At 38.3% G+C, this 13,692-nt stretch overlaps 2 protein-coding genes across 3 annotated transcripts in view; one reads left to right on the forward strand and one right to left on the reverse strand.

Annotated features, from left to right (window-relative positions):
* LOC124174869 (kelch-like protein diablo) overlaps positions 1-13,692 on the forward strand; it is a 135,795-nt gene that overhangs the window by 35,111 nt on the left and 86,992 nt on the right. The window lies entirely within an intron of this gene.
* LOC124174870 (protein odd-skipped-related 1-like) overlaps positions 1-13,692 on the reverse strand; it is a 30,885-nt gene that overhangs the window by 7,236 nt on the left and 9,957 nt on the right. The window contains exon 5 of the mRNA XM_046554448.1: positions 13,083-13,233. Coding sequence (XP_046410404.1) covers positions 13,083-13,233 — 151 coding nt within the window. The remainder of the gene's footprint in view (positions 1-13,082; positions 13,234-13,692) is intronic.

The raw sequence follows: 13,692 nt of genomic DNA on the forward strand, positions 1-13,692 counted from the left end.
CAGTCGTACCTCGCCATCTCATTATCGCGAAATTACTACGAAAAAATACGAAGGAACGAAACAGCCACGTTCGTATGTACTCGGCAATTAACGTAATTAATCGTCAACGTGGATTCGACGTTCCCCTTCCCCATATAACGCCGCCATCGGTGTACCTATTGTCAGTCACCAATCAAGAGAAGTCCAGTCGAATAACAATAATATTTTCAACTCGCCACCTCCGAGGGCAAACAATCGCTAATAGCATTACCTGCATAATAAGTGGATCGCTTTTATGCTGCATGTGTATACACGCGGCTTCTCTCGCCCCGCTAGCCGGTGTTATATTATACCTGACAACTCGACTACAACAATTGTTATCGTTCGTCATAACCTGGACAATTTTGGTATCGTAATCGCCGCGTTCCATAAGTCACCGGACAATTTTCTGATCTGAAAACGGAACGAATGCCATGCGTTGTTGCGTACTGAAACGAATTGCAGATTTTTTTCTTTCGAGTTTTCGCGCACATTTTTTTTTTTTTTTTTTTTTTTTGCATACCCTCCGGAAATAGATGGGCTTATTTTTCACGTGAAACGGTACACAACGTGTCACGGTTTTTTCAATAATGATCATCACGAATCAGGAGAGTTGTAAAACACGTTCGAAGCGTTTTGAAAATTCTGTGATTTTTCTTCCTGTGTTACGCTAAGAACGCGTTGTAGGTTTATTACGTATGACGGAAGTCGTCAACGCGTCACGTCGCTATGATCGAGCATTAAAAGTGTTTCAGAAATATAACGAATTACGGTATCGCATATGATTGTGTTTTTATCTCGTAATAAAATTGAAAAATCTTCACTGCCGTATGACGCAAATATTCTTCGATGACGCCAACGATGCTCCGTTGTTTCATCGTCTAAGATAATACGATCGTTTGTAAGTAATACCGCAGTCGATTGGCGTCAGAGAGTTTCATGATTTAGCTTTGGAACGCCTTTTGTAATCAACGTATCAAAATAGATGAAGTCAGCGATGACGATACGTCTTTAACTCACATAGAAAGCTTTGTTGGCCGGTTTATCTGACGAGAATGGTATCCCAGATCGATCTCTCCGATTTGATTTCTTTTGCAATATGTTATACTAGACTAAAAACCAAAAGACACGTATATTTTTGGTTTTTTTATCTGCCATTGAACACTTTGAAGGGGGTGAAACTGTCGTCCAAAGTAAGCTAGGAAGTCAGGGGACTTTACGCTTTTTAAAAAGAAATTATTACGTAGAACATTTTATTGTGGGAGCACAATATTTTTTTGTAAATAATAAAATTAAGGATACGGTTGTTACGAAATTGCAAAAAAAAAAATAGTTATTAAATTAACTATATACTTATAAATACGAAATCTCAATTTTTATTTAGTCGGTTTAATGAAATAATACTTTTTTTTTTTATGGCATTATCAAAATATTGTATACCCTTGGTAGATTCAACTAAATCGCTGCATATAACAGTCCACTAAATCTATTCGGTCGATAAAGATTACTCAAATTTACGAAATCATGAAAGCTACTAATTGATTGCCGCTGTTAAGTAATATGTAACATCGTGAATCTATAAAAAAAAATTGTAGCGGCAAAAATCGTTTCTCGCAAGACAAGTAAGATGAGCACTTATTAGAACGGGCTCCAAGCATTAAGAATTAATCTGGTATATTCATCGGAGTTAAATGATTCGTGGTTTAATAGCATTGAATCAGCCTGTTAACTCATAATGGTATATTTCTCTGTCGTCGTATTGATGTAGCATAAATTACAATTAAACGGATAATTTTTGCAGTTACAACGATTAAACAGTTATTTTTAAACATTAACTTTTTTCAACGTTTGGCGCAACAAAATATATCGAATTGCCGCGCCAAACCTTTCCTTATACATTACTAAAACACTTTGTTTTCCGCGCATTATAAAATCAACTAAACTTTTCCGTTGTGTGAAAATAATGTTCGAAATTTTCGAAAAAACGAAATTTTCAGAACTGAAAGGCTTATTGCACAAATGCTTCTGTCAAGTCAATCAATCGTGAAGTCGGAGATATTTTTTCACGTTTCATTTAACCATAAGTGTATCACGCGTAGTACGTTGTGAATCCTCTTCCGTGTATTTGAAATTCAACTTGTTCTCATGACGAACATGACTTTTTAAAGAAAATTTATCGCTGCAGTATCGAACGTCGTGAGATATTCAAACGGTTCTGTTCCGCGTTTTATTTACATTTACCCTCGATGCCGCATGTATAGGTAACTTGAAGTTTAAAATATTAAAATCGTACTTCAAGAGTGATTCGATCGATGGCGGTTGCTGTGTTCTTGGGTCGCTGACACCTTGGACTTTCCCGCACAGATGTTAGTCCTGACATATTGCGCCGATGTTTTCTCACTCCGACAATCGTCGGCTATGCCTAATTGCACGTTTCGCTCTTTCACGACTTTGGAAAATCAATCCCTGAGCGAACCGTCACTTCTTTGGCTACGTCGTCGGGCTAATGGTCACCGCCTGGGTAAAATTGTGCGAAAGCAGGGGTAATTTTGCCTTTAGCCGACCATTACCCGGTGGAAAAACTACTCGGAAATTCTTTGTTCATACATTTCTACACAACATGCCACCTTGAGAGCAGGTACCTTGGTAAATTATGAAAAAATTTCACCAAATTTTCTAGATAGTGGTAAAAAATGAAGATAGTTAAGGACTGCACCGGAAAAAAAAAATTTCTCTCAGCGCAATCAGATTGACACTGAGTTTAAAATTCCAACACATCGAATACACGACAGAAATTACCCGCAACGTTTTTTTAACCGTGAATCGTACGCCCCGCGTTACCAGAGATACAATTCGATAACGCGCTCGTCTACCCCTATGAATCACAGGTGGACATCGACCAACGACGGGTAGACGGATAGACGACAAAATGACCGACATACCCTTATCTCTTTCCCGTCTCTGCGTTATATCGTCGACGCTCAACCCGCACGCGACGATCAGGACAAAGTGTCGCGTTTCAAAGATGAACACCACCTGTCCTCTGTCGGTTATGTTCTCCCATTCTCCTGCTGGGATTTAACAATCTACCAGACCCGGTTAATGAGACTAAATATTAAATTTTGCTTCGAAAATTATACACGTTTCTACGTTTGGATGGCATGATTTTTTTTTTTTTTCCTTTCGCCCACCTTATCGGAAGAAATTATGCGTATGCATAAAACGTTCGATTTTAATACGGATAATTTTATTCCAACAGATCGTGTTTGTTTGGTAAACGAAGGGATGAATACTGGATCAAAATTGTTCAAATCACAAAATTGTAACTGTCTTTCACCCCGTCTTTAGTTTCAAGTTTATTACCTGCAGCTGATGAAAAAAAAAAAAAACAACAAAAAAAAAACACCAAGTTGCAAAGGGAACCGCAGGTACGTAGCTTTCTCGCACGTTCGATCATGGAATATTTAAACATTTACACCCTCTTCGACTGGGGTGGATAAGTTTTATGCGTTACCTCCTTTCGTACAGAGCATTACTAATGAAACGGGGAAAAAAATGATCGGAACGACGGCGGAAGACGATATTGGTTTGGCAGTAGACGAGGCAAGGAAAAGGATGGTTTTTCTTAAATCGTTCGCTTGTTTTCTCAGTGCCGATCTCATCCGAGCAGGAATTAAATCGAAGCGATGGGAGTTGGCAGATTTATATTTTTTCCAACGAACAAGAACTTGGTAATGGTGTATCTTACGAATTTTTTAACATAGAACCCAAACCTGACCGAATAATTTTCGGCATGGTTAATTTTTGTACAAGGTAAGTTTCGTACCGCGCGAAACCGCGAAATTATCTTTTTGACGGAAAGTGCATCCGGAATTTTCATTCATTCAAGGATGGTTTCGATCCTAAAAAGAAACGCGTGGAAAATACTTGATAGTTGTTTCGAAATTATACATGAGCCGCGAAGGAAAACATGATTGATATTTTTTTTTTTTTCTGAGTTACAACGCGATTTACTGTGAGAAAAAAAAAATAAACGTGCCGAGGAATTTTCTCAGTCAGTTGAGAATTTCGGGTACGAAAATCTGATAATTTCATCTCACTGTCTCGCACGACATTTGCTTGCAATCTTGTCTTTTCAACAGGTGAAAATAAATTCCTCTGCTCGCGATTAATAATTCGCGTGTTTCGAATGTCTTTACCGCTGCGGATTAACCTCAACGATAATATTTCATTTCTTTCACTCTTTCTTGTACGCTACAAAACATGTTCGCTAGTTTTACAAATTTCTCGGTTTTGAGGAAAAATTGTCACTAGTTTTCCCAATCACGAGAATCACAGGCTCTCACAAACTTGTTTATCTTTAGCAAAAACTAATGAAGTTTGTCGATGTGAAGGATAAGACAAAAATAAAAGAAAAATAAAAATCAAGAAAATCGAAGACGAGCGTCGCCGCACCGTTGGAATTGGTCCGGAATGCCCCATACGTCCATGCACCGTTGCGCAAGTAATTTTCTTCGCATCGGGACACGTGCCTCGGCACGTGGCAAACGGACGCCGGCCGGAAGCTCACTTAGGCTCTCCCCAAACACTCGTTTCCCACAAGCTCGTCTATCCTTCCGGTTTCACGACTGTTTTACGACTCTATAATGACTCGTGGCCAGGAGCGATTAAATCGACGCTCTGTTTAATGGCACTGGACGTGTATACCTGTACATTCGCATGCATGTAAAGCAGCGGCGTAATTACACATGTAACGGTCCTCCTCCTCCTCCTCCTCCTCCCCCCCTCACCCCTTCCACCCGACCGTGGTTAGTTTTCTCGCAAAATTCCGACGGAAGTTCAATTTTCTCGTACGATGATATCGTGCGTTGGAATTTAGCATCACACTGAGAAAAATTTATTTACTTTACAGGTTTACTCTACTTTTTTAGTTAAACAAGGTTTTAGCGTTAATTTATTGTTGCACAAGCATTAAATTTTCGCAACAGTTGCAGGAAAATGTAGCAACAGCGATCGTAATGAGAAAGAATAGTAACGGATAATAGAGTTTCCGGTAACAGGTAGAAAACTAATTTTTATTTTGTACCTGGAATTATATTTTTCGATTATGGTAAAAAGTGAAAATAGTTAGAGACTGAGCGGTAAACGGAAGTAAAAATTTCTCTCTCAGTGCAGAAATCAGAAAGTCGGATTATTCGATCACGTTCTATATGTGAAAAAAACATTCAGTATACATATAGTGATGTTAACACTCGCGAAGAAACGACACAGTAACAATTTCAAAAAAAATTCTGCGCGTTTCGATTCGTTGTCATCTTCGTTGAGTTCTCCTATGTAAATGCGAAATGAGCGATATGTACGCGTATCGATAGTAATTTTGTTCACGAACAATGTCGTCATTCACGTTCATAAAATCGTAATTCTGTTGAAGATGTAAAAAAATAATGAGCTCTGTTCTTGCTTCGATTTTACGCGAGAGCGAAGGTTTCTGTATCGGTTCTCCGCCCTCTTGAAAATTTATTAGTCGGGTTGACGGCAATCCGTCCGCACAATTTACCGCAACGCTCGGTATAAGATAAATACATGAATGAGAGAAAAAAGAAAATAAAAAAACAAAAAAAAAAAAAAACAACAAATACGCATATATCTTTGTTTTTACGTACGATTTACAGGGATAATTTATAGGGTAGAAAATGGATCTGGCAGAAAGTTTCTCGCAAATTGCAGCTAATGACCGTTTCGCGGTGCATTATTTAACCGGCTTGCAGAGAGCTATGGGATAGCTCAATCTATGGGGTGAACTGGTCTCGGACTCTTCTTTTTCCCCCATTGTTTCCCTAGCTGGGCTACTTGAAGAAAAAACTCTCAGAGTTAGCGACTGGATTGTTTGCAGCCGTTACTTCTGATTGCAGCAATTGCGAAACGGGAGGGAAACCGCGTCGTTGTACATATTTGAAAGAATTGAAAAGTTAGAAATTTTCCCCGACGACATGTTTTCTAATTACGCACGTTACGTGGAAGGCACATATCAGTTCAGTGTATCCAAGAATAAAAATCCAAAACTTTTCAATTATAAAATAAAGAAAACTGTCTACACGCAGTACCCATATTTTTATAAAATGTACCGATCAACGCTCGTTTTTTGTTACAGAGTATTTACGTACCTATTTAATATAAATATAAAGTGTGAAATCAAGCTTAAAAGTTGACAAAAACATCTTTGGTCACAAAATTTCAACGCACAGTTTCGATACGCATATTTTACACTGAGAGAAATTTTTACTTCCGGTTACAGCTCGCTCGTTAACTATTTTCATTTTTTACCATAATCGAAAAATATAGTTCTAGGTAGAAAGTGAAAATTAGTTTTCTGGCTGTTATCGGAAAGTTTAGTATCCGTTACTATTCTTTCTCATTACTGTTACTGTTGATATATTTTCTTGCTTCTGTTGCGAAAATTTAATGCTTGGGCAACAATAAATTGACGTTAAAGCCTTATTTGACTAAAAAAGTAGAGTAAACCGCCAATAGCGCAAAATGGTTACGCGTACCTCATTTTTCGTAATTCCAACAATATTCAAACGATTTTTTTAACGATACCTGTTTTACTGAATTTTTCTAGTTACTATGTCAAATGAAATTTTTCTCAGTGTACATGTCCGTATGTGAATACCTCGAGCCGTGCGCATAAATTATTAATAACAATCTGTTTTAGCTGCAAGTACATCAGCGCACATGACAGAATAAACAATAATAAAAAGCTAAGACTAAAGCTGCTGAAAAAACACCGTGCACAATGATATGTTTTATTAACCATGCGTGTAAACATACATATACATATATATATATGTATATATATATATTCGGTGTCGTATCTCACATACATATCGTGGATAAACCCTCGTATATATGTGCGACGATTCTCAGCAGGTGGTAAGAAAAATTTTCGCATCGTATCCCGTATCTACATATATGAATAACGAAATTGAGTGGAACATTTTGTTTTTCTCCTTTTCCTTCGGTTTTCTTTTCTTCCTTCTTTCATTCGTCGCTTCGGTTTTTTATTTTTTTTTTTTTTTTATCTTCATCGAGTTTTCATTCCTTCTCATTCCGACAGATCATCTATTTTCTTACTTCAGGATTTGTAGTTTCGAAATGACAACGCCAATCTTTCTAATAACACTCTTTGTTGGCAGTATCTTTGCTCTGGACTAGTGGGGAAAAATTGATACACGTAGATGTACCTTTGAAAATGATTTATGATGACGGATTTTTTTCGTTATTTTAATTTACACCGCGATTAGCTTGGATGTGATTTTTTGCACTTTTGGCAAGGAATTTCCGTTTGCTTCGGAAGATTGCCACGAATTTTCTTACTTGTCGCTTTTTTTTTTTGACTTTCCTCGGAATACGGGATAAAATTCTATACGGAATTTGTGTATCGCGTCCCGAATAATCGTAATACTACTAAAAAAAAAAAAAAAAAATGCTAACATCACACTTCAAAGGGCAAAATTTCGGTAAATCGCAGAGATATTTAACGACGGATGAAAATTAAAAGAAAAAAGAAAAAAAAAAGAAAAATAAAGAAAGAGGGAGTGAGAAGTTGTGTAAAATCCTGCAATGATTTTTTTTTCTTTTTCAAACTCTTTTCGAACGCATTCTGCGACTCGACTCGATAACGAGCTTTCCCATTACGAACTAATCAAACCAACACGATGTGAAAACAATAATAACTGACATTCGTTGAATACACAAGCCTCATCGTATCTGTGTGTAAGTGCAAAATGTTCTTAAAGACCTCTACAACGATTTTCCCATAATAGATGCGTTTTCGAATTAGTTTTCCCCCAGATAGGCAAATTAATAGTTAACTAATCGCTTTCCACCAGCGACGATGGCCGTGCCCGTGTACAAAAGCCGGGGTTATAAGTGTAAATCAAGCCTTGTCCGCAAGTTCCCTCCCCCACCCCACCCCCCCCCCCCACCCCCCGTTTACCACGTTTTCCCCCTTCTTCGTCACCCTCCACCACCCCTCCCCCCCTCTTAATATCATCGGCGCTTTTTGCCTTGTGAAAGTTTCCCATGAATTATTCCTGTGGGACAAAGTCCAGACCTTCTCGCATATATATCCCCATGCGTTATAGGTATATGTATAGATATACGTGTGATGTGTATACATTATACTTGTGTATATCGCTTTATACTTGGTTCATGTTTCATCAATTCCTAATTAACATCGCATGATGTTCAAGTAGTATAACACGTATGTGCAATGTTCGCAACGGTATGCCTGACTAGTTTTTTTCTTTTTTTTTTTTTTTCTTCCCCCAACTACAAGTCCTTCCATGGTATGGAATTTTTAGCTCAAGTATGTGCCTAAAGTACCGTGTGCCTATTTTTCGTTTAAATAATCGTACAGTTTTAAGACTTGGGTTGAAAAGTTCTGGATTTTGGAATGATTTTCTTCTACGACAAAGACTAAACTTTAAAGTAAACCTTGCGCGAGGAAAAAACATATTTCCTTATTCAAAACAGTCTACTGACTACATTGCGATAATAACCACGAAATTTTGTAAAAATCAATCATGTCATGTCAACTAAACGACATTCAAATTAAGAATTCGGATCACTTTTTTTAAAACCATATTAACGGGTAAATCACACTGCTTATAGTCAATGTACAGCAGGATCTGACGAGTACGATCAATTTTTGGAATAAAATACAATCTTTTGATACGAAGCGAATATTTTGGCGAAATAAAAACTGGCCGAAGCCACGTATATACGTATATATAGTATTGTAATATCGAACATCTACCTGCAGTTTCTTTGTCTTACGATCAGAAATTGACTGAACAAACATTATTTTTAGTCAAATTTTATACACTCAACTCCTTTCAACGGATCGTCGTACCTTCTAGCCGGTGATTATCTTTACTTGTTTTTTTAACTTGTATTCTTTTATGTCTCATGAAAACGCATATTTCCAAACGAACCGATTGGTCCCAAGGTTAAAATTACTTCGACGGTCATCCAGAAATTTAAACAATTTGTTTTTTTTTTTAATATTTGCGACTCATTTTTGTGATTATTACGGTTTCACCCCAGGTACTTACGACGGCATGTAAATCATACTGCGCCTCGATGAGATTGCAAGGGTTTGGTAAGATAAGAGAGAAGAAAAGAGGCGGTGCGAAGGGAGGATCACTCGAATCGGCGCAATTTTATTTCCGAGCCCCGAATTACGCGATACATCCTCTCCGCACGAACAATCGCCTCGGCATTACCCAATCCATGGCATATTGATGAGGAGAAAATACGTAACCGCGTCTAGGCGGTACCTTGATCTTTATACCATGGTTGATTTAGGCCGAAATTACATGTAGTTATACCACCGACTGTAGCCACGTGACAGGTATGCCTGCGGGAAGTTATTCAGCTATAGGGAGGTTCATTTTATTTCTGACAACTATGTATACCATAATTCATAACGTACGAATCAGTGAATTGAACTGCGGCGAAAATTCTTACAAGTCATTGTTATATACAGTTGATGTAAATTGAATCGACTATATTCATCGGTGAACTCAGTGAATTGGTGATAAATGCCTCATGACTGAAAACATCTGTGTGATAAAAATTAACTAGGTTAATTTATTTTTACTCACTCCGCGGTTAGTAACAAGAAAACAGTTTTTCTTCAAGCACTTGCGCGAGTAATAAGGCAGCCGATTGTTTTTTTTTTTTTTGTTGCCATACCAACAATCATAAAAAATCTTTGACAGTGATTTTTTGACGTCGGACTTTTAAAGTCGGATAGGCAAGTTTGCGGGAACGTTGAAAAAAGTGAAGACCTTCGATTTCCGACCTCGATTTTTTTCCTCCAAGAGTTTGTTCTGTAAAAACAACTGGTAAAACATAGTCTCTGTCAATCTGCCAGATCTAAAAATCGGTTCTTCTTTTTCCTCGATTCTGTGCTATTTCCTGTCACACGAAGACGTCAAGTACGATTTTCCTAGGTTTCAACAATGTAATAAAATTGTCGGTTTAAGTTGCACATCAATTTCGGCTGAACACTTCCATTGAATAATGTACGAACTCATATATGTCAAATTACATTGTCTCGTTTGAAGTTTTTTTTTTTTTTTTTTTTTCTTTTTTTTTCAACACGCATCGTGTTCATATCCGACACTCACACATACACGTACAGCGAATTTCTGCAGCGTATCGTGTACGGTAATGTCAATCAAGACAACGAGGACAGTGAAGTGTGTATAATAATATTGGCACAATACACCGCGGCTAAACCAGCATTGAGGAACGGGATCGCGATGCAAAACTGCGCAGACGATAATAAAATAAAAAAAAAAAAAAAAATGTGTTAACAATTCCGAAGAAAATAACAGGTCTGATTTACTCTTGGGAGTATGAATATATAGCTTTATTATACCTCCGCGCCTCTTGGACTAGGCTTACATGTGTACGCATCTACACCGGTATGCAACATACGCACATGTAACGTGCAGACGATCCACGATCGTTTTCTTTACACTAGGGATTTCTGGTGCGAAAACATTTTTTCTACCAGTCTGAACCTGCAGTTACCGGTATGTTTACGGGGTGTTGAAAAAAAGGTGGATACACCTGGATAGCACGAAAACGAAGTAACTTAGAGGTAAGCTGATAATAGATTTCCGAATAATTTTTCCCTGGGAATCCAATTGTGATATTAGTTTTTGGACCAGATGGGCCCAGGGGGGGGCCTTATGAGGCCCAACTTTGAAATTTCAAACGGAAACCCCAATTTTTTCGTTCGAATTTGGATTCAGCGGGAAATTTTACGTCCGAATACGTATTAACCATCGCCGGGGTCATTCGGGAATCTATTATCAGTTTATCTCTGAGTTACTTCGTTTTCGGGCTATCCAGGTGTATCCACCTTTTTTCAACACCCTGTATAACGTGTGAATATATAAAACGTATCTTAACGAAATAACTACATTTTTGCAACATCTGCATGGAAAGTCCATTTTTATGCACCATTTACAAGCACCGAAAGTAGTCTTTTATACACATGTGCGGGAAAAACTTTCGCGCGTTGCTAGGGGTGTGAGAAAAAAACCTTCGCACATTGCCGGCGGTATAAGATAAACCTTCGCGCATTGCTAGCGGTGTGCGAAAAAGACGGTCGCGCTTTTATCCACAGTTGCGCATTTCGCAAACAGCTGCACTAGCGCCACCGATGGAATAGTTTGTCACTCTTTGCCTGCTCGACATCGTCACTGAACAGACATCGTGCCGTGGTTTCGTGTAAAAATAATCGTGTACGTCGGATTTTCCGTTACAGGTGTAGCAAAAAATAGAGTTCGATACTAGTGCGAAAGTTGGCAATGCCTATCTCGCGTGAATGCGCCACACTCGCCCTTCAACTCGTCTACGGGCTCGTGCCGCGCCTTCACGCTTGTGCGGGCATTGCCACCTTCGCGCACTAGTATCGAAGGACACTATTGTTTCACTGCACTGAAATTTTTAATTCCGGTTACCGCTCAGTCCTTGACTATTTTCATTTTTTAACACAATCGGAAAATATAGTTCTAGGTAGAAAATGAAAATTAGTTTTCTAGTATCCGTTACTATTCTTTTTCGTTACGATCACTGTTGCTATACTTTCTTTTAACTGTTAGGAAAATTTAATGCTTGTGCAACAATAATTTGACGTTAAAGCCTTATTTAACTAAAAAAGTAGAGTAAACCGACAACAGCGTACAATGGTTAAGTGTACCTCGTTTTTCGTAATTCCAACAATATTGAAACAGTTTTTTCAATGATACCTGATTTACTCAATTTTTCTAGTTACTGTAAGAAATGAATTTTCCTCAGTGTGGCACTGTTTTAGTGCCAGTAATTTGTATGTAATAATTGAAAATTCATATAAAATCGTAAAATCAGATTTCCAATCCGGATGAATGTAACAATTTCTTTTGAAAGTGTTTCCTAACGAACGAAAAAAATTCGAACTCTTTTTAAACGAGTTTTGATCTTCGTTAGGTTTCGGAAAATGAAAAATTCTTCGTCGCAAAACTGTTTAACGAACGCAATTATTAGGAAGGGATTAAAAAACAACTTCAGTTCTCTTTCATCGAAACGAAAAACCAGACGCTGAACGTTGATTTATAGTTTTTACATTAGTTCAGGCAGCCGCCGGCAGATGGATAGACGGATGCGTAGACTTCTCGCACTAAGAATAGGTTAGAAACGAATTGAGTACGAGACTCGCGTCGCTACGGGCTGCTTTCAAGACACACGTCTCAATTGTCGGCATTAGTGGGAAAATTGCTATATTAACCTCACTTGCCTACGAAGTGTACGAAAGGGTAGTTTATTGTTGTCAAGTGCACTGCGACTGTCACGAAGCCAATTGAGAATACGTATATACTATGCAAATAGTGAGAATTTTGTTGTGCAGCAATTTCGCCAGCCCTTTTCATATTGATGATACCACGATTGTCGTAATTTCTACAGTAAACTACACCACTAGCCTTTTCACATTCTCTGAACAGTGAATTCAGTGACTGCGTGACAACGATTTCCCTCTTTCAAAGAATCGCCCTCTGTGAGGAAAAGTAACTTGCAGGTGTACCAATTATTGACCTATTTTGGTTCTATCTGTTTGATCCTTACAATTAGTTCTAAAATTACCAGGAAATAAATTTTTGGTGTCTTAACCCTCCAGAAATTGGTCGTAGGCGTCGATAAATTCACAATTTGCGCCGTGAACTTATAATTTTGCAAAACAAAAGGGTCAATACCGGTCAATCCATACTTTTGAAGCGATGGCACAATGACTTTCCGATTCGATGTAATTTTTTTTCTCATTACAATTCTTCACGCATTCTGTATTCCTGTATTCGCAGGTATACATATAACGGTCTCTCTCTTTCTCTCTCCCCCGCTCTGCGTTGTACTAATTGATTAAATACACGTCAGAAATTCTCGGATAATACGATGTCGTTTAAATCGGAATAGAATATACTTTATGCGAGAAAAGGATTGAAACTCACCGGTATGGATGTAGGTGTGCTTCTTCATGTCTGATTTCTGATGAAACCTCTTGCCGCAATACTGGCACGGATACGGCCGCGTGTCCGAATGGATCAGTAGATGCGTACTCAGCGTGCTGGACCGCTTGAAAGCTTTTCCGCACTGCTTACACTGGGAACAAAGTACAGAAAATAGGTGATCAAAACTCACAGTCACTTTGGTAACTTGCATCGGGTCTAAAGTACGACAAAACTCCGAAGTTGGCTACTTTGCGACGTCCATCGTGTTTCAAATTCGGTACTTCCAGACTTTTTAAACGAATATCGGCACCCTTCAGAAGGCAACAAATGTAACGAAATGAAACGTACGGTGTGCAAAATGTGGACAAAAGTCGGCGAGACGCGAGACGCCACATGAGAGAACGTTTTACCGAGGTGTGCACAATAAGAACGAGTCATTGTAAACGTGCTCGATGTTTGCTGAAGTTAATCGATTATCATGAATCATTATAGCTCGGTGAGCTGTTTCCTATTTTTTATCGCATTACAATCGGACCGTCATATTCGTACATACACGCGATTCCAGGAAAAGGAATTACAAGGAGCATTACGTCCGAGTCTCTGCGTTCTC

This window comes from Neodiprion fabricii, chromosome 2 (assembly GCF_021155785.1).
Source record: "Neodiprion fabricii isolate iyNeoFabr1 chromosome 2, iyNeoFabr1.1, whole genome shotgun sequence".
Taxonomy (NCBI): Eukaryota; Metazoa; Arthropoda; class Insecta; order Hymenoptera; family Diprionidae; genus Neodiprion; species Neodiprion fabricii.